Source organism: Hemitrygon akajei, chromosome 20 (genome assembly GCF_048418815.1).
Source record: "Hemitrygon akajei chromosome 20, sHemAka1.3, whole genome shotgun sequence".
Classification (NCBI taxonomy): Eukaryota; Metazoa; Chordata; class Chondrichthyes; order Myliobatiformes; family Dasyatidae; genus Hemitrygon; species Hemitrygon akajei.
The window spans coordinates 53,831,677-53,853,749 of record NC_133143.1 but is presented as its reverse complement, the minus strand read 5'-3'; the positions used below and the strand labels follow the sequence as shown (position 1 = coordinate 53,853,749).

The 22,073-nt window shown below is 40.9% G+C and overlaps 1 protein-coding gene and 1 pseudogene across 5 annotated transcripts in view; both read left to right on the top strand.

Annotated features, from left to right (window-relative positions):
* Positions 1-2,029: 2,029 nt before the first annotated feature.
* On the top strand, positions 2,030-2,951 carry LOC140713981 (sin3 histone deacetylase corepressor complex component SDS3 pseudogene; annotated as a pseudogene).
* A 5,127-nt stretch (positions 2,952-8,078) lies between these two features.
* Positions 8,079-22,073, top strand: part of LOC140713800 (ubiquitin thioesterase otulin-like) — a 42,475-nt gene continuing 28,480 nt past the window's right edge. Inside the window, exons 1-6 of one of the 5 annotated variants that reach the window (XM_073024347.1) lie at positions 8,144-8,160; positions 13,549-13,615; positions 13,898-13,964; positions 14,077-14,409; positions 15,079-15,143; positions 19,093-19,154. In XM_073024347.1, coding sequence (XP_072880448.1) covers positions 14,135-14,409; positions 15,079-15,143; positions 19,093-19,154 — 402 coding nt within the window. In that variant the 5' untranslated portion in view covers positions 8,144-8,160; positions 13,549-13,615; positions 13,898-13,964; positions 14,077-14,134. Of the gene's footprint in view, positions 8,281-13,548; positions 13,616-13,897; positions 13,965-14,076; positions 14,410-15,078; positions 15,144-19,092; positions 19,155-22,073 lie in introns of all 5 variants that reach the window. The other 4 variants (XM_073024346.1, XM_073024345.1, XM_073024344.1 and 1 more) reach the window with 4 other exon arrangements.

Here is a 22,073-nt window from a genome sequence, read left to right as displayed (position 1 = left end):
TGATGGTGGCATTGAAGACTGGGCAACTTACATTGAAAGAGTGGAGTTATATTGTGATGCTAAAGATTTAGATGAAGGCATTGAGAATAACATCAGCAAATTTGCTGATGATACTAAGCTGGGTGGTAGTGTGACATGTGATGAGGATGTTAGGAGAATTCAGGGTGACTTGGATAGGCTGGGTGAGTGGGCAGATGACGTTTAATGTGAATAAGTGTGAGGTTATCCACTTTGGGAGTAAGAACAGGAAGGCAGATTATTATCTGAACAGTGTATAGTTAGGTAAGGGAGAAATACAAAGAGATCTAGGAGTCCTTGTTCATCAGTCACTGAAGGTGAATGAGCAAGTGCAGCAGGCAGTGAAGAAGGCTAATGGAATGTTGGCCTTTATTACAAAGGGAATTGAGTACAAGAGCAAGGAAATCCTCTTGCATTTGTACAGAGCCCTGGTGAGACCACACCTGGAGTATTGTGTACAGTTTTGGTCTCCAGGGTTAAGGAAGGACATCCTGGCTGTTGAGGAAGTGCAGCGTAGATTCACGAGGTTAATTCCTGGGATGTCTGGACTGTCTTACGCAGAGAGGTTAGAGAGACTGGGCTTGTACACGCTGGAATTAAGGAGATTGAGAGGGGATCTGATTGAAACATATAAGATTATTAAGGGATTGGACAAGATAGAGGCAGGAAATATGTTCCAGATACTGGAAGAGTCCAGTACCAGAGGGCATAGTTTGAGAATAAGGGGTAGGTCATTTAGGACAGAGTTAAGGAAAAACTTCTTCTCCCAGAGAGTTGTGAGGGTCTGGAATGCACTGCCTCGGAAGATAGTGGAGGCCAGTTCTCTGGATGCTTTCAAGAAGGAGCTAGGTAGGTATCTTATGGATAGGGGAATCAAGGGGTATGGGGACAAGGCAGGAACCGGGTATTGATAGTAGATGATCAGCCATGATCTCAAAATGGCGGTGCAGGCTCGAAGGGCCGAATGGTCTACTTCTGCACCTATTGTCTATTGTCTATTGTCTAACGATGTTAATGATGAAAAGAAAGCCAGCATCTTACTCAGTGTTATGGGAGCAAAAACATACGGCTTGCTACAGAGCTTGTTAACAAAATGTTCAAGCAAATAGACACTCATCATCAGCATTAAACCACAAATCACTGGTCATTGCCAAAAGATTTAAATTTCACAATCAGAATCAGAGCAAAAATGAAAGCATTTCTGAATATTGTGCTAAATTGCGCAAATTATCAGAACATTGTCAATTTGGAGCTAGTCTATCGGACACATTGAGGGACAGGTTAGTGTGTGGGATGCACTGTGAAACCACACAGAAGAAGCTTCTGTGTGAAAGACCTTACATTCGAGAAAGCGCTAAACATTGCAATATCAATGGAAGCAGCAGCACGGGGTGCTTCTGAAATATAACAAAAATCTCCAGAATATGCCACAAATAAAATGTCACTGAGCAGAAATGAAGGAAAGAAATTGTGGGAACAGGTCACATGACCCGGATGACTGTTGGTTAAAAGACAAAGAATGTAGAAACTGGCAAACAGGGCCACACTGGCAGAGTAAACAGCAGAAGAGGACAAAATACAGAGAAACAAGAAACCCCAGAAAGGAAAACACAACAATGTACACAAAATGGAAGAAAATGTCTACAACTTCACAGCGTGAAAGAGACAGATGATGGAAGAGTAATCAGGATCACTCCACAAGTGGCAGGCGTGAGACTGAAAATGGAGTTGGACACTGGCTCAGCTTTAACAGTGATCTCTGTACACGACTACAAACGACTCACATACCTCTGAAACAAACTAAACTACTGCTGAAGACTTACATAGGACAGAAAATGCATCCCAAAGATAAAATTACTACGGAGACAAAACACAGCAGCTGAACCTCTATGTACTGAAAAATGCAAGATCACTATTGCTGGGATGTGAATGGCTCAGGAGAATCCAGCTGGATTGGCACACCATCAAGGTACTAGATGTGTCAACAAAGGAGGGCAGCTCGGTGGGGAAGATGTCCACAGGTCTCCTCTCACCCATTGTCGACTATTACAATGACAAGGAGGAGCTAGACAGCGTCAACGATAAGGACGAATGCTGTATCCGTGGCCGCGACTTGGATGAAGATACAGAGGATGCAAGGGAGACAGATATTTCCAGTAAGCAGGATGATGAAGACTACCTGGAAGTAAAGGAGCAGATGTACCAGGAGAAATTGACATCTCTCAAGAGACAGCTACAGCAGTTACAGGAAGGCACTTTGCAGGAGTATCAGAAAAGAATGAAGAAACTAGATCAACAGTACAAAGAAGGAATACGAAATGCAGAGCTTTTTCTGCAACTGGAGACAGAACAAGTGGAAAGGAATTATATTAAAGAGAAGAAAGCAGCAGTGAAGGAATTTGAAGATGAAAAGATTGTGTTAGAAGAAAAGAAAAAGATGATTGAGAATGAGAGGCTAACAATGGAACTCACAGGAGATTCTATGCAGGTAAAGCCAATAATGTCTAGGAAACTAAGGAGGAGACCTAATGACCCTGTTTCAATTACAGACAAAAGATGAAATCCTGCACCTGTGCAGTTAAATTACTTGTTAACAGATGAACAAATAATGGAAGATCTGCGAACTCTCAATAAGCTTAAATCTCCGAAAAGACCAGCATCTCCGTCTTCTCCTGAGCATCTTTCCAGCACTCCTGCTGAATCACTAGCACAAAGATAGATAGCACATGAATAGAAGATGGAAAGTTATATTTATATATGGTATCATAAATAGACTAAATATGGCTATCTATTTGGAATCTAAGGAGATTACGAAGATTAGCTGTGTAATTAGCTCAGTTGGATCAAATGAGATATGGGTAAGGAAGATAAGTGATAGCATAAAGATGCGTATATATCTAGGACAGCTGCACAGAGAAGTCTTCATTATATGAAGGCAATCTGCTGCTGCCTAGAACTCTTAGCAAGTTGGAGGTGCACATCTTCTTAACTCCCTGTACTCAGAAGTCAACTTTTCATGACTTTTATATGGAAATCTGTATTAAAACAAACAAGTTATTGACAGACATTACCCGGAGAGGCAAAGACCCCTCCCCCCCCCAAGAGACTTGAGTTATAAATAGGTCTTAGACCAAAAGTTTAAAAAAAGGCTTGTTATAATTTGATATTATTACGTTACCTTGTTATAATTTGATATTATTAAGTTACTAAGTAAACAAATGGTAGGCATTTGTTGTTAAGGGTATAGAGCCCCAGCAAAATAAAACAGTTGATACACTATTAAAAGGGGAAGAGTGTACCATGTAGGCTACAGTATAATAAAGGACTACTATATGTTTTAGTAACATGTCGTTGAAAGCACTATTAGGTGCCTATAGAGCGTGCCCTATTAGGCGCGTATTGATATATATGTGTGTGCTGAGTTCGGATTTGCCAGTAAAGAACCATGAAACTTAGCTCCCATCTCCAGCATTTTTATTAATAGCATTGTTGTGTAGCCAGGCCACATACACAATAGTAATAATTTTTACTGTCAAGTACATGTGTGATGAATAAGTGTAAGACAAAGACTGCTTACCGGTGGTATATTAAATTCAGAGTCAGGAATTATGGCAATTCCAATGTATAATATATTCCAAAATCCAAAGAAATCTAAAACACTTATGGCCGCAAGCATCTCGGATAAGGGGTACTCAACTTGCAGTTAACAAAACATTGATGTAAGCTTACAGCAGTTGATAGGCTGAGGTGTAGATGGGTGCTATTGTTTTCGTATGTTCACACGCAGATCAATACCAAGTAGCAGGTAATTAATTCATATTGCTGGGGCATCCATATGTACCTCCCTCACTGTCCTCATACCTGAATAATTTGGTGAAATTCCTGCCCTGATCCAGGTTGCCTGTAGCCCTACAGGCTACGAAGTTCACATCTGCACTGTTAGAGATTTGGACTGAATGTCTTCTAGATGATGTTAAGGCCTATATGTGCAAGTCTGCTGAAAGTATGCCCAACAAGGGAATTATCTCATCAATGAGCAAAACTAATTTAATGTTTAACACTGCAATTATAGGGTCCAGTGTTTCTGAGGTCCTGAATTGTGGGAATTGTTAATTTCAATATAAGATGGGGCCTGACAGTGGGAGAAGCAACTTTAAGGTAAGTCAACATACAACCTGTGGAAGTCATTCAGAGATGAATTAGTGAGTGCTTAGGCCCAACTGGTTCCCATAATGGTGTAAGTATGCCTAATAAGTCCAAGGACCTTTTGGTTGAACCAGTCAAAGGATATCAGAGGTCGGAAAAGAAAAGGTTTCTGGCAGGTATGGAGAACAGAAAACCGAGAGGCTCTACAGGAATATAAAATGTGTTTTTATGCTGGGTGTGGAAATTCTTAAATGTGTAGAAAGGGTGAGGAAAGGTATAACATAGCACTAGCAGGAAAGATTAAGGAAAGTCCCAAATAATTTTATTCATATATCTGATAAGAATTTAACCAGGGAAAGAGTAGGGTTCAAAGTGACATCCTGTGTGCAGCTGGAGAAAGCTGGTGAGTTTTTAAATGAATGATTCACTATGGATATGGTAATTAGAGAATTCATGGAACGATATCATGGGATTTTAGAATAAATTAGCATTGAAAACAAATTAGTATATATTTTAGTAAACTTAAAGATGGATAAATCCCCAGGTCCCGATTAAATGAATCTCAGGCAGCTGTGGGAGACCAGGGAGGAAATTGTTACAAATCTATCACTACAAGATGACTGATGAATAGCAGATGTGGTACCTTTATTCAAGTAGGGCAGCAGAGATCAGCCAGACAATTAAAGATCAGTGAAACTAATATCAGTGATAGAAAAATTATTTAAAATATGTTCGCTCAGGATTAATATGATTTCTTGTGGCAGTGATTAGTTAAGATTGCTTTTGTTAAGGGGAGTTTTGCGTGATTAACTTGGCTGAATTTTTTGTAAAAGTAATTAAATCAAGTCAAGTTTATTGTCATTTAAGTGTATACGTCAATACTGTCAAATGAAACCTTTCTCCGAACCAGAGCGTAAAGCATAACCCAGGTGTAAACACATAACACACACAAACCACATTATATGATGAAATTAAGGATAAACTTTACAGATGGATTGCACATAAATAAACAACTAAAGTGCATAAATTAAATACTGTAAGGTACAGAACAGATTAACCAGTGACACTTTGAATGCGATGCGGCGGGGAGTTCAGAAGCCTAATGGCCTGAGGGAAGAAACTTCCCCATCCTGACCGTTCTCGTTTTTGTACATCGGAGTCTCCTGCCCGCTGGTAGAAAGTCAAAGAGGATGCTGGATGGATGGGTGGGATCCTTAATAATGCCAACGGCCCTGCATATGCAGTGCTCCTGATAAATCTCCCTGATTACTGGTAGGGGGACCCCCTAGGATCCTCTCAGCAATTCTCACAGTCATGTGTAGGGACTTCCAGTTTGATGCTTGGCTGCACCCATATCAGAAGGAGACACAACATGTTAAGATGCTCTCAATGGTGCTTCTATAAAATGCAGTTAAGATGGGCGGGGTGGGAACCTTGCTTGCTTCAATGGTGCTGCTGTGCCTTGTTTAGGGAGGTGATATTAAAGGACCAGGTGAGATCCCTCATGATGTGGATTCCCAGAAACTTGGTGCACTTAACTTTCTCTATGGAGGAGCCATGTATTCACTGAGAGGGATGGTTCATTTGCACCTTCCTGAAATCCACAATGATTTCTTTGGTCTTCTCTGTGTTCAGACTTAGGTTGTTGTCCTCATACCAATTCTCCAGCTGCTCCAGTTCCTCTGTACTCCATCTCATCATCATTGATAAGGCCCAGCACTGTTGTGCCATCTGCAAACTTGATACACGGTTTGAGCTGAATCCTGCGACACTGTCATGCAACAGCAGTGTAATAGCAGTGAGCCGAGTATATGCATTGTAGTGCACTTCATGTAATTTACATGGATTTCAGGAAATTTCTAAATGTTGACAAACTTGATCCAAATGGTAAGGACTCAGGTGACCAAGGCAATTTTGATCTCAAATTGGCAAGGTCATAGGAGGCAGAGGGTGCTAATCCAGAGTAGTTTCTGTGATTAGATACTTACCACCAGTCAGGTTTAAAATGAATTGGAGCTTGAACCCATACTGTTTGTTATATACATTAGCAACCTGGATATGAATGCAGGAAGTTTGATCAAGTTTGCAATTGACATGAAAATTGATAATGAAGAAGGTAGTATTTTGCTATGGAGTGATGTTTCCGAAAAATAGCAAATTAATCCCAAAGAAAGAGGTTACACATTTGGGAAGAAATGCGATATACACAGTGAATGGTAGAACTATAGGAAGTACTGAAGAATAGAGCACCTTTGGTGTGAATGTACAAGGGTCCCTGAAGATAGCAGCTCAGGTAGATAAGGTAGTGAAGAAAGTATTCAGGATACCTATCTTCATTTGCCAGTGTTTGGAATATAAGAGCAGTGAAGATATGGTACAAGTAGGTAAAACCTTGATTAGGCCATTTCTGGAGTACTGTACGCAGTTCTGGTTGTCATACCAGGATGTGATTTCATTGGAAAAAGTGCAGAGACAGTTCACCAGGATGTTGGCTGAGATGGAGTATTTCTGCAATGAAGAGAAATTGGGTTTGGTTTCCTTGAAGTGGAGCAGGCCGAGGAGAAATCAGATTTAAGTATACAGAACTATGAGAGGATGTAGATAGGGTTCATAATGTATTTTTCCCCTCTCTGCAGAGCTGCATATAACCAAAGCACATGGGTTTGAGGTATGAAGTAGGAGAGTTATAGAACATTTTTGTTTAATCAAAGGATTGGAATCTGGAACACACTGCTTGATGGAGCAGTGAAGACAGGTGCTCTCACAAAACTTAGCTCTTTAGATGTGTACTTGAATCACCATGGCAAAGAAGGCTACTATGCTAGAAAATAAAATTAGTATAGATATGCATCAGTAAGACAAAGGAGATGGTGATGGACTTTAGGAAGACTAAGCCTGCACTGCTCTCTGTTACTATTAATGATTAGGACGTGGCTGTGATGAGGACCTACATGTATCTGGGGGTGCACCTGGATGACAAACTTGGATGAAGCACCAACACAGAGGCTGTGTACAAGAAGGACTAGAGTCACCTCTATTTCCTGAGAAGATTGATGTCACAAACATAGAAAACCTACAGCACAATACAGGCTCTTTGGCCTATAATGCTGCACCAAACATGTACCTACTTTAGAAATTACCTAGGATTACCCATAGCCCTCTATTTTTCTAAGCTCCATATACAATACCTATCCAAGAGCCTCTTTAAAGTCCCTATGGTATCCACCTCCACCACCGTCGCCGGCAGCCCATTCCACACACTTTGTTCTTTGGAGTTTGCAGGCCTCTCCTTCACATGTTCTACTAGCCTGTTGTTGCCAGTACAATCTTCTATGCAGTGGTGTGCTGGGGCACTGGCATCAACACGGGTGATGCCAACAGGCTCAATAAACTGTTTAGAAAGACTGGCTCTGTTATAGGAGTCAAACTGGACACACTGGAAGCTGTTAGAAATTCCTGACAATTCTAGACAATGTTTCTCATCCTCTGCATGCCACCTTGGCTGAACAGAGGGGCACTTTCAGTAATAGACTAAGAGAACTGCGTTGCTCCAAAGAACGCTAGACGAGATCATCCTTACCCTTGGCCGTTAGGCTCCTTTTATGAGTCAACCTATAGCCGGGGAAGTCATGACCCCTCCTGTTAGACTGTTTGAGGTGACTTATTCCTTCTTTCTTCTCTTCTAATATTTGTATATCTGTGCACTTGTAATGCTACCGTGACACTGAAATTTCCTTTGGGATCAATAATGTATCTAAGTAAAAAACAACGAATGCTGGAAAATGGTCGTGCAGATGTGTCTAACCCGCTGAATGTTTCCCTCAGCATTGACTGCTGCTATTTCAGATTTCCCGTATCCGCGGTTCTTTATTTGTTCAAATGTTGCTCCCAAAGGGAAGTGGGTTTAACACGACTGACGGAGGAAGAAGCGTGTCTGCACTGATCCCGCCCCGCTGTTGTGATGGGCAGCTGCAAGAACGGGAGCCGCGGCAACAGGTAGGAAGCGGGGAGTAGGTGGATGGATGACGCTCTCCGTAGGAAAGCGACCGGGAATTCTGCCTTGTTCAGTGGGAATGCGGCGGCCGTGGGTTCTGGCGCAGCGCGACGAGTACGGAAGTATTGTGCTGCGATGTTTTATTTTTCTAGCTCATTAACTGCAGTACCACAGCGCTGGCTTTCATTTTCAGACGCCCTGCAGGGTGGCATAGAGGTTGCTTCTTGCTTTCCGAGGGGGCAGACATGCCGGAGCTGTGGCCGGCCCCGGTCGGCGTCACAGCAGCCGAGGTGTTTAGAAACGTCGGGCCGGCTCGTGTTCTCGCTGCTGTACACGGGGAAGCTGCAGGCCGTTTCTTGATTGATAAAGCTCTTTTGGGTAGGATTGGTAATAAATTGATAGTTAAAATGTTATTCAGTAAGCATCATTCCTCTTTCAGTAGGGGGAGGGGGAGGAATGCGCTCTTCAATAATGCAGACGAACTCTTGTTAAATATTTGACCACCGTCTGATCATCCATTGCATGTCCGCAAACACAGCCGTCTCGGCCCACGGCTTCTTCCATCCTGCTTCCAAAACCTGGACGCTTAATCTGAACGAAGGAAAATACCATGCTATGAGGAGTGAGTTGCTTTTCATAGGGGAGCTTCATCGAAAGTATTGAAGCAACAAAACTGCAATATTGCACACACAAAATGCTGGAGGAATTCAGCAGGCCGGGCAGCATCGATGGGAAAGGGTCCAGTACGGTCGAAGTTCCGGGCCGAGACCCTCCAGTATTTTAATTTTTTTATTTGATTTTTTTAATGCATTTTCTACAACACTACAAACAAAAAAAATACCCAAAAACAAAGTAGGAAATTAGTACAGTGCAAGATAAACATACAATAGTAATATAATACAAAATAAGATAATTGAGAAAGCACCCAAGTTGAAGTCATGTAAAGTTAGTGTCCACCCCAAGCCCCACAACAAAAAAAACTCCAGACCACCCAAAACAAAATGTAGAAAATATAAATCAGAACATTCAAACCCCCAAAACAGTAAATACACTTGAAAACAGAAGATAATAATGCCTACTACCAAAAAAAAGAGCTGAAAGCAAGGGACTGGAAAAAAAATTAAGAGGAAAATTATGAAAATACTCAATAAAAGGTCCCTAGACCTTATGAAACTTTATATCCGAATTAAGAATTGAATAATGAATTTTTTCCAGGTCAAAACAGGACATGATATCGTTAAGCCATTGAGCATGCGTGGATGGGGCAACATCTCTCCATCTAAGGAGGATTAAACGTCTAGCCAGGAGAGAAGCAAAAGATAATATTCGACATTTAGTCGAACTCAAACGTATATCTGTCTCACCCAAGAAACCAAACAGAGCAATTAAAGGGTTAGGTTCTAAATGGTGATTCAGAATACAGGATAAAGTTATGAAAACATCTTTCCAAAATTTCTCTAAGCTAGGACAGGTCCAGTACATATGAATAAGAGAAGCCTCGCCACTTTTGCATTTATCACAAAGAGGACTAATATTAGGGTAAAATCGAGATTATTTAGATTTGGACATATGGGCCCTAAGAACAATCTTAAACTGTAGAAGACAGTGGCAAGCACAGAGAGAAGTTGAATTAACCGATTTGAGAATGGAGTCCCAAACCTCATCAGATAAAGGGATATTTAAGTCATGCTCCGCAGGGGCACGCTGTAAGGATACTAATTTATCACGGATAAAGGATATTAAGCCTTTACCCAGTGGATTAATAGAAAGAAAGAAATCCATAGCATTTTTCTCGGGCATTTCAGGGAAGTTGGGAATTAAAGGATTGATAAAGTGTCTGATTTGGAGATATCTAAAGAAATGGGCATTAGACAAATACCCTCCAGTATTTTGTGTGTTGATTGGATTTCCAGCATCTGCAGATTTTCTCCTGTCTGCAATAGTACATTTCTTTCTGGTGCAAAAACACAAAAGGAAAAGCAGCCTTAGAAGTAGAAGTAAAAGATAGTATTGGATCCAAGGAGATGTCAAATGAAGTTGCCAAAATGTGAACCTAAGGATTTGGGAGCAATATGTTTTCAGCAAAAGAAAGGTACCAAGAATTGCTTAAGAACAAAATGGAGAATGGGGGCAAACTTGCAATGATATTAAAAAATCTCCAAATATGTTTTTAAAAAAAAGTGATGACAAAAGTAACCAGGTAAATGCTTGACTAAGTTCAGTCAGCTAAATAACCACACATGGTTTACTTGGTTGCATTATTTATCTAATTTGGTGAATCAGCCCTAAGCACTGCTGCAATTTTCTTTGTTTCATGGGTGACTTGGAAACTCTCCAGAATCAGAATCAGGTTTGTTTTCACTGACAGCCTTAAAACTGATTTTATAGCAGCAATACATACAAGATAATGATTTAAAAAAATACTGTTACAATAAGAAATGCACTGTTTAAAAATAGTGCTAAAAGAAAGTGAGATAGTGTTCATAGTTCATGGACTGCTCAGAAATCTAATGGAGGAGATTCTGAGATTCTACCATCAACAGATGTGCCATCGCTGAGTTTATAGATGGCATTTGAGCTGTGCCTAGCCACACAGTTGTGAGTGTAGAGAGTACTGGGATAAACATGCATTCTCGATGTGTACCTGTGTTGCTTGTCAGCAAGGAGGAGATGTTATTTCTGATCTGCACTGACTGCGATATAGGAACATCTTCCCTTCTGAATGGACATTGAACCCATGAACACAACCTCACTACTGTTTTTGCACGACTTATATTTAATTTAACTTGTATACATTTCCTGTAAGTACTGCTGCTACATTGCAACACGTTTCCTGATACCTGCTGGTGATATTAAACCTGATTCTGAGATTTTGACTTTGTGGTCTGTTGATGAGGAAGTCAAGGATCCAGTTGTAGAGAGAGGTATGTATGGTGAGGTTCTAGACTGTATGCCTTCAGATGGTGAGCTGACTTGTACCTGTTCATCATTTCAAAGGACATGCCTGATTTCTGGTGTAGGGTTTTCAGCCTGAACCATCAGCCCTCCCTTCTCCTCTATGGATTTTGCCTGACCTCCGGAGTTCTTCTGCAGTTTATTTTTGCTCCAGGTTCCACCATTTTCATTCTCTTAGGTCTGCATCACCAGAGTTACTGTGTCAGTAATCGGGTTAAAAGCAGCAATTCGAAAAGAAAATATATTTACAAATTAAAAATGCATTGAGGCCACATTCATTTATCATTTAATTATTTGCCCAAATAGTTCTTTCTTACCGGTTGGTAATTTGAGTAAACAATTAAAATTGGGAAATATTTACCTAAATTACTTTGCCTTCTGCCAAACATCTTTCCTTATTCCATAACTAGACTGAGCCAGAGAATCAGGGAAAGCCCACTGTCTCACTCAGCTAAGGCCACTGGTTGTTCTGCCATCTTGTTTAGTGGATAGTCTTGGCTGAGTTGGAATGTTGAAAATATTTATTTATATGGTGATACAGCAGCGAAGAGACTCTTACGTCCCAATGAGCCGTGCCACCCACCAACCCACCTTTTTAACCCTAGCCTAATCACTGCACGATGACCAATTAGTACTAACCAGTACGTCTTTGAACTGTTGGAGGAAACTGAAGTACTGACAAACGCATACAGTCACCAGGAGCTGTAATAGCATCGCGCTAACCGCTATGCTACCTGGTGGAATCCAATTCCCATTGACACAAAGGCCTGGCAATACTTACTCCCCACAGCTTATAAGGGACCAGATACTTGGAATGTGTTTGGCTCAGTGACTGATAAGCAACTCGGCCAGACCTACCACTCTCTTTCTAGGCTTGTTAGGTTGGAGAGTCAACCCATTAGGATGAATAGGGATTGGTTAAAGAATAAGAAATTAGTACTAACTAGTACTAGAACTAGGGGACAAAGCCTCAAGATTCGGGGGAATAGATTTTGGATGGAGATAAGGAGGAACTGCTTTTCCCAGAGAGCGGTGAATCTGTGGAATTCTCTGCCCAATGAAGCAGTGGAGGCTACCTCAGTAAATGTATTTAAGACAAGGTTGGATAGAGTTGCATTTTAGGGGAATTAAGAATTATGGGGAAAAGGCAGGTAGGTAGAGACGATGCCATGGCCAGATCAGCCATGATCTTATTGAATGACGGAGCAGACTCAACGGGCCAGATGGCCGACTCCTGCTTCTATTTCGTATATTCTAAATGGTGCGTTGAATTAAGGAGCTCTTTTCAACTAGTACTTGTGGAGGGACATGGATCAGTGTTTGATCTGCAGTCACTCACAATCCACAATAAGGGAAGATTCCTTTTTAGTAGGGCAACGTTTGCAAGAATAGAAAAGTGCAATACTTCTTAATCATGAAAAAAAATGATAAATATTCCTATGCAAAAGGATTTTGTTTGTTTTCTGTTTTAGAGAAGCACTTTGGTTATTGTGCAGTTTTGTTTTCTGTGCCTAGAGAAGTATTAGTTTGCAAGACTGGCTTTTCTCTGAACCTCAGTACGTGACAATAATAAAGCGATTCCAGTTGCAATTCTTGTGTGGTGAAATGCGGTTAGGTACAGTGGTGTAGAGCTTTACCTGCTATGTTAACAACAACATCTTTGTCAAGGGTGATAGGATATTGCTTTCTGACCTCTCACCAAACTGCCAAGGGGCCTTCTGCAGTCTGGTTTTAAGACCCTGATGCTTAAAAATTTAATCCACCCTTTAATTTTGTTCTCGGGGAGTTTAGTGCTAATTTCGCAGATGTAGGTGACTGAGCTCCTTGCAGACTCTTACTTCAAGCATTGAACTAGTAACCTACGAAATTGGGTTGCTTGCCTTTTGTGATTGAGTAGTTAGTTTACTTGCTGGTTGAAAGTCACTTGCATCATACCGGTTGTTGATTAGCCTGTTCAAAGGATGCCCTGCTCTTTCCCATTGGTTGCCTTGTGTGCCATGGCACTGGTGTCCGGTTCTGGGTGCCTCGGGGGTATAAGAATGGCACGTGCAAGAGACTTGCTGGCTTTATCTTTGTCTCCAGGAGCTCATCTTCACACTGAAGTAGAGACCAGTGCTGAAGAATCACTGCTGGAGGGCCCACGTGCACACTCAGCTGAGTACTGTCAAATGTTAGTTTTGTCGTCTTGTAATTCGGGAATCCTTAATGAAGTACCTGTTTTGTCTGAAGTGTTACTGAATGTTTCGTGTGGTGATTTGTATAACTTAGGCTGGATTCGACAAGTACTTGTCTGACTTGGATGTCTGGTTGAAAGTTTTTCTGTTTGTCTGTAAACAAATGGTTAATGTGCTTATTCATAATCAGTGTTTTCTGTTTCACTTACCAAACCCTGAATCCACTTCCTGCTTCCCCATAACACCTTCCAAACACCAAAGTGGCAGGCTAAGGTTGTCGCTAACCACTGGATCAGGCGAAAACTCTGTTGTATAAGAACGTCCATCCGTGAGTTTCTGATGTCCATAATGGATTTTAAAAAACATGTGATTCTTCAGACTTCACTTTGTAGATCATGGGTTTATTTGTTTTTCTGACAATTGCTATTGAAGTGGGAGGTTGATAATAGAAGAAAATAATTCACAGACATTCAGGATTCATTAACTCTTCCAGACATATTACAGCAATCCCTGCAGTAACGTAATATATTTAATGAATTACTTCTAAAATCAGTTAGTGTTTTGTTTTTCTAATTGAAAATTTAGTATTTATCTTTTTTTCTTTCTGCAGCTGCACCCAAGGTGACACCCATTGGGAATGGAATACATTGTGCAGTTTCTGAACCGGATCTGTGCTGGTATTGAAGCAGTATTTTGTGTCGCAGATTATGTGTTGTTTTATTTTGCTGTAGTGTCAGCTGCTGGATTGGTTGTAAATTATATTTATATAAAACTCTTGACCAATGACAGATTAACATCTGAGGAAGACACCGCCTCTAACAGAAGTCTCTTTGGCAAAGAACAAACAATGGAGCTAAAGGAACAAGTCACCACTGACACTCGGACGGAAAGCTCCAGTAAGATACCACAAAGTGGGGGTGACCAGGATGTTTCCAGGAACTCTGTTGTTCTGCTGCAACTCAATAATCAAATGGATGAACTTGGACCTTTAGCTGAATGTGATAGCAGTGAAGATCTTTCTTTAATGAATGCTCAAAAACCAATGGATCTCCTTGATATCTACACCAGTATGACCGGCAGTGTAATGCCCAGTGATGCAAACACTGCAGTGCAGTTCGCCAGGTAATGTAAAGTAACATTGCTGATGCACAGGAATCGGAAATGTAATTTCAAAACTGCAGGTGGTGCCAGGTTTAATTAAGATCTAGACCGGGCAAAGATGTCGTACATCTTTATCATATTAAAAAAATGTCTGGCTGCTCTACAAGAATATTTAACACAGAACAGTACAGCACTGGGCAGGCCATTCAGCACAAGGTGTTATGCCAACCTTAATGCCAATTTATACTAAATGTCTTGCTCCTACATGTCATTCATATCCCTCCATTCTAAATCCAAATTATTGAGAATTTTGTAAATCACAAACAAGAGAAAATTGTAGATGTTGGAAATCCAAGCACCACACACAAAATGCTGGAGGAACTCAGCAGGCCAGGCAGCATCCATAGGGAGAAGCGCTGTCGACGTTTCGGGCCGAGACCCTGACATCCTGACAAAGGGTCTCGGCCCAAAACGTCAACAGCGCTTCTCCCTATGGATGCTGCCTGGCCTGCTGTGTTCCACCAGCATTTTGTGTGTGTTGTTGTTTGAATTTCCAGCATCTGCAGATTTCCTCGTGTTTGCTATATTTGCAACCTGTTTCGTGAGCTAATACATTATTTGACCTTCATATTTAATGTTATGAAGTATTTTCTAGAGTGTTCATGTTTTATGCCATTTCTATTTACCTAGAAATGAGGAAGAAGATCTGTACTGCGGCTTAGATGAAATTACCGAAAGACATCTGAGTACTTCAGGTAAACTTTTGGTGTTGCTTGTCAGATGTTCATTTATGACTTCAGTATTACTTCAGCCTGTAGCTTTTGCATGTTAATTTTTATAAAGATGCTAAAGAAGACAGGCAGTTGTGAGAAGCTAAGGCTTGGCTACATCCACTGTTAGTGAAGAAGGTTGACTGATTCTGTTGTATTGCTCCTCTGCCTTCAAGAGGATGCAAAACACTGGAAATTAAAATTAAACCTGCAGGTGCAGAAAATCTGAAATAAAAACTGAAAAAGTATGAAATGCTCAGGCATTCTGGCAACATCTGAAGAAAGGTAAATAGAGTTAAACTTACTTTTTCTAGATTCTTCATGGGAAAACTGAAATTTTAGCACTGTTGGCATGCAGAAGGGTAATTCTAGGCTGCTTTTAGAGTAGGTTACATGGTCGGCACAATATTGTGGGCTGAAGGGCCTGTAATGTGCTGTAAATTTTCTGTTTTATGTTTCTCTTCGTACAGACACTGCCTGACCCTTGAATTTTTTGCAATTTATGTATAACCTTGATTCAGCTAAAGCTAGGCAGATAGGCGGGAGGTGGGGAGGTTGGCTCTGTTGGCAAAAAATGAAATCAGATCAATAGAAAGAGGTGACAAAGGATCATCAGATGTAGAATCCTTGTGGGGTGAGTTAAGAAACTGGAAGGGTAAAAATGCCCTGATTGGAGTTGTATACAGGCCCCCAAACATTAGCCAATATGTGGGATATAAAATTCAACAAGAAACTGAAAAGGCATGTAATAGGGTAATGTTATGATAGTCATGGTGGATTTCAATGTGCAGGTAGATTGGGAAAATTAGATTGGTGCTGGAATCCAAGAGAGGGAATTTGTAGAATACCTACAAGATGATGTTTAAGAGCAGCTTCTGGTTGTGCCCACTCGACATTGAATTGGGCGTTGTGTAATGAACCAGATTTGATTAGGAAGATTAAGTTACAGGAACCCTTAGGAGGCAGAGATTACAGGAAGGATAAGATAGTCGGATGTATCAGTATTATGGTGGAGTAAAGGGCATGAGAGGGGAGCTGGCCAAAGTTGATTGGAAGAGGACACTAGTAGGGATGACGGCAGAACAGCATTGGCTGGAATTTCTGGGGGCAATTCAAAAGGCACAAGGTAGATACAACCCCAAGATGAAAAGGTCTTCTCAAGGGAGATTCAGGCGACTATAGGTGACAGGGGAAGTCAAAGAGAAGCATAAAATGAAAAAGAAAGCATGTAACATAGCAAAAATTAGTGAGAAATTAGAGGATTGGGTAGCTTTGAAAAACCAACAGACGGCAACAAAAGAAAAGTGAAGAGGAGGGGAAATGTGAAGGTAAGCTAGCCAATAATATCAAAGAAGATACTAAAAGGTTTTTTTTTCAAATGTATAAAGAGCAAAGGAGAGGCGAGAGTGGATATAGAACCACTGGAAAATTACACCGGAGACGTAGTAATGGGGAGAAAGAAATGGTGGACATATTTAAGTATTTTACATCAGTCTTCACTGTTGAGGACACCAGCAGTATGCAAGAAATTTCAAGAGTGTCAGGGTCAGAACTGAGTTTAATTGCTATTACTAAGGGAAGCTGAAAGATCTGAAGTCACCTGAACCAAATAGACTACATCCCAGGCTTTTGAAAGAGCAAGTTGAAAAGTCTGTGGAGACATTAGTAATGACCTTTCAAGAATCATTAGATTCTGGAATCGCTCCAGAGGACCAGAAAATTGCAAATATCATTCCACTCTTTAAGTAGGGAGGGAAATAGAAGTAAGGAAATTATAGGCCAGTTAGCCTGACTTCAGTGGTTGGGAAGCTGTTGGAGTCCATTATTAAGGATGAGGCTTTGGGGTACCTAGAGGTGCACGATAAAGTAAGCCATAGTCGGCATGATTTCCTTAAAGGGAATCCTGCCTGCAAAATTTGTTGAGGTTCTTTTGAGGAAATAACAGACAGGAAGCTGAAGGAGAATCAGTGGGTGGTGTTTATTTGGATTTTCAGAAGGTCATTGGTGAGGTGGTGCGCATGAGACTGCTTTACAAGATAAGAGCCCATAGTTTTACAGGAAAGATACAAGCGTGGATAGAAGATTGGCTGACTGGCAGGAGGCAAAGAATGGGAATAAAGGGGTCTTATTTTAGTTGGCTGCCGGTGACAAGTTGTGTTCCACAGTGGTCGGTATGGGACCACTTCTTTTCATGTTATGTGTCAAAGATTTGGATGATGGAATTGATGGCTTTGTGGCCGCATTTGGAAAAAAAATACAAAGGTGGGTGGAGAAATAGGTAGTGTTGAGGAAGCAGAGAGTCTGCAGAAGGACTTGGCCAGATTGGGAGAATGGATAAAGAGCTGGTAGATGGATTATAGTATAGCGAAGTGTATGGTCATGCACTTTGGTGGAAGGATTAAAGATGCAGACTGTTTTCTAAATGTGAGGAGAGAATTCAAAAATCCGAGGTGCAAAGGAACTTGGGAGTCCTTGTGCAGGATTCCCTAAAGGTTAACTTGCAGGCTGAGTCAGTGGTGAGGAGGGCAAATGCGATGTTAGCATTCATTTTGAGAGGATAAGAATATGAGAACAAGAATGTAATGCTAAAGCTTTATAAGGCACTGGTCACACTGCACTTGGAGTGTTGTGAGCAGTTTGGGGCCCCTTATCAAAGAAAGGATGTGCTGGCATTAGCATTGGAGAGGGTCCAGATGAGGTTCACGAGAATGATTCCAAGAACAAAAGATTAAATTATGACTCTAGGCATATACTCGATATATCGAGTTTTGAAGAATGAAGGGAGACCTCATTGAAACCTATTGAACATTGAAAGGCCTTAACGGAGTGGATGTTTCCAGAGTGGGTGGGTCTAGGACCAGAGGGCACAACCTCAGAATAGAGAGATGTCCATTTAGAACAGGGATGAGAAGGAATTTCTTTAGACAGAAGGTGAATCTGTAGAATTCATTGAACGGCTGTGGAGGTCAAGTCATTGAGTAAATTTAAAGCAGAGGTTGATAGTGTCTTGGTTAGTCAGGGTGTCAACGGTTACAAGGAGAAGGCAGGAGAACGGGGTTGAGAAAGATAATAAACCAGCCATGATGGAATGGTAGAGCCGACTCGATGGGCCGAGTGGCCTAATTCTGCTTCCCACGTCTTATGATCAGATAGACGTTTTGAAAACCATGAAGAAGAACAGAGAAACTGACCCCAATAGCAGCAGCAGCGAAAACTCGAGGACATAGAATGAGGCTGGTTGGTGAAAGTTCCTTAAGTTACACAAGGATAAGCTTTTTAACACAATGGTGGGCTTGTAAGGTCCTTCTGGGGGTGGTAGTATAATAAGCTCCATTGTGGCGTCCCAAAGGATGCTGCCAAAGTAACTGAAAGAAATGAAATGCTCGGAGTATGGGGTGAAGTTGGATAAGCTGGATTGCTCTTCCAAAAAAACTAGTATGAATTTGACAGATAAATGATCTCCTGCACTGTAATTTTTGTAATTTTATAATAAAGAAATTATTGACCAGTGATCTTTGTCTTAATTTTAGACTGACCTGTTGTCAGACTAGGTAGTTCAGGCCTAAATGCTTTTCTTTTTCATCCCAAACTGCAGCTAAATAAGACATAAAATAAATGTGTAAATTAGTGGATCATCATCAATCATGGGTTGTTAATGCAAACGAGGCATTTCACTGCATGCTTTGAAGTACATATGATAAATGAATCTGAAATGATTGTTGATACAGATGGATATGGTCTGAGAAAAGGCTCAAGCTTAATACTTGGAACATGATTTCAGAATAGTACTTTGTAGGGACTAATCTTAATAACCTTGTTTCTCTGGCATACTCCTCTGACTTGACCATTGAAATTTCCAACTAACGCTGAAAGTAATAGCTTTCCAAAGGTCGTCAGTGTAATGACATAACTACCAATTCTTGATCTTTTTCAGATTCAGAAAGTGGGCTCAGAGGTGACTTTACATTACATCATCAAGATGTGACAGAAATGGAGGTAACTTAATAAATTATCTTGAATTTTAGGGAATGACACAGACTTCAAAGGTAAAGTTGACTTTAAGTTCACATGCAAGGTGTAGTGGAAAACTTACAGCAACATCACAGGTACATACCGTAGATTCCGGATTTTAAGCCGCTACTTTTTTCCCACATTTTGAACAGCTTTGAACTCTGCGGCCTTTAATACGGAGCGGCTAATACATGGTTTTTTTTCATGCCGCCAAAAACATTTTGCCTCGTAACAGTAGACCAATAAAATTGATGAGTAGTTCACAGAGGTCCAATGAAATTGTACGATAAATCAAGCGCACTTTCACAATTAAATTATTGTAAATCAGTCATTTGTACTCACCCTCATCAACATGGAAAACACTCGAAGAAACGCATTGTGCTGCCTTTATGGCAGTTATTTAGTTTATAATATTTTCGCTTAGTAATTCATTTGTTAGTTAAAGTTAGAACTGTTTTAACTATATTTGTTTTCTGTACTACATCGCGGGATGCTATGACGTCACACCCGGTTTCGCCGCGTCTTGTGGGATACCGGTTTGCGATAAACGGGAAGGAGGGGGGCGAGCGGCGGAGCGAAAACGCTGCTTTTAAGTTAAAGGCGATCAATAACTTTTCCTGGTAGGCTGCAGTATATATATTTTTTACCAGTCGTTAGGAGATATTGGAATGTTGTTCAGTAAAGAAGTATACGCAACGTATATTTAAAAGTAGCCGCGTTACAGGCACGGTTCGAAAAAAGCATTTGCAATATGTATTTGTTTATGTTACCATATGGATTTAATTAAAAGTTAAAAAATCCTCACGTGTAATATCTTTCTGTGTAAATATCTCATATTACAACGTGGGACACCTGCGGCCGAAAATCCGGTGCGGCCGAAAATCCGGTGCGGCCTAAAATCCGGTGCGGCCTGTACAAGTAAAAAATTGATTTTATTTCTAAAATTAGAGCCAGCGGCTTTTAATCAGGTGCGCTCTGTAGTCCGGAATCTACGGTAATATATATAAGCAGCATTCACAAGAAGAACGTCAATTATATACTTTTTACGAGAAAGAACAAAAAATATACATTTTATGGCAAAGTGGTCATAATGTTACTAAACTGTAGTGATTAGGGTTTTGCTGGTTGGTTGCCGTACCTGGGGGCTTCTGTACCTCCTGCCCGATGGTGGGGACCTCTGATGATAGTTGTTGCTTTTTTGAGGCACCACCTCATGCCGATCCTACGATGAGGAAAGAGTATTCATGATCTATTGGGCAGAGTCTACTACTCCCTGCAGCTGCTTGTATTCCTGCCCAGTTGAACAGCTGTCCCAGACCATGATGCAACTAGTCAGGACACTTTCAATAGTGCATCTGTCAAGTTTGTTACAGTGTTAACCTCCTAACAAAGTAAAGACATTAGCACACTTCCCTGAGGATTGCAGCTATGTGCTGGCTGCAAGACAGATTATCTGATATCTTAATGCTCAGGATTTTAAAGCTGATGGCTCTGTCCATCGCTGATCCCCAATGGGCACTGATGTATTTTCACCCTCCGTCCCCTTCCTGAAATCAACCATCACCTCTTTAGTTTTACTGACTTTGAGTGAGAGGTTGTTGTTGCGGCACCATTCAAGGCGTCTACAAATTTCAAGTTAGAGATCTCCCTACAAGTTTCAAGACTTGTATGAAGAGCCAGCAGATAAGGTTCTAATTATTTCACAGTTACTATTGAAGACACCTTCGGAACATAACAATGTCACAGTAGCTTCCTTGTGGTTTTTCTCTTTAAAGTAGTCCTGGGAATAGTCAGTGGGAATTAGAGGAGCAGATAGTGTAGAAGTCCAGTAGACTTCTAAAAGTCATTGAGGCAAATGAGATGTTCCAGTTTGTAGAATACTGTTATCCACCAAGTTGTGCAATTTTACAGGATGTGAATCTCTGAAATCGGTTTTCCAATAACCATAAGTGAACTTGTATGTAAGCATAGATAATCGTCATTAAATAATAGTGATAACTCAGTGTTCTTCTTTTGCGCCACTGGACCATATATTTTCTCTGTTAATTATTTATTATAGATACAGACACCATGAATAACTTCTGTCCAGGCATATTAGCCCACCCAGTGCTACCTCTCTGGACTCAGCCAGTGAACTAATCATTGCTTCTTTGTGGAATCCCCCCAGAATGTTATTGCCTCAAACAAAGTCATGTCTACTATTGTTTTACCGCAGATGATAGTAAAGGTATCCCTCCTCTGACTGAAACAAGACTCAGCTAAACTTGTCATTACCTCTCCCACTTTGACCTGTCTGTCAGGAGGCCACAGACAGATCCAAATGGAAGTGGGGTGGGAAATTAAAGTGACCTAAGTCTTTCCAGCATTTTGGATATTTTATCACTCATGAATAAGCTGAATGTTTGGTTTTTGCAAGGACCATTTGATTTCTAATCTCAATTAGCCCTGGTCCAAGGATGAAACAAAGGTGTGGGATTTCAGAGATGAGGAGAGAAGGACTTTAATTTTAAGGCAGCATTTCACCAAGGGTACTACTTGAGGAGCCCTGGCAAAATGAAGTCAAGGGCCTCAAGGGGAGGACACTCGAAAGCCTGAAGTCTTACTTCATTCAAAGAACAATGAGAAGATGAGGCATAAATGTTGGAGTTTTCAGAGCAGTATCATAATTCCAAACATCTTCAGTATTCTTCAGTGTCATGCCTTCTATCCTAAGGAATATGTCAAACTCAAACAAGATTGAAAACTCCACATTATCCAGGATAAAGGTCACTTCGAGTTCACCATCTTAAGCATTCACTCCCTCTACCACCAGTATATACCATCCACAGAAAACACTGCGAGGTTATGCCAAAATTACCTTGACAACTTATCTCAAACCCCAGATCTCTGCTGCACCAAAGAACA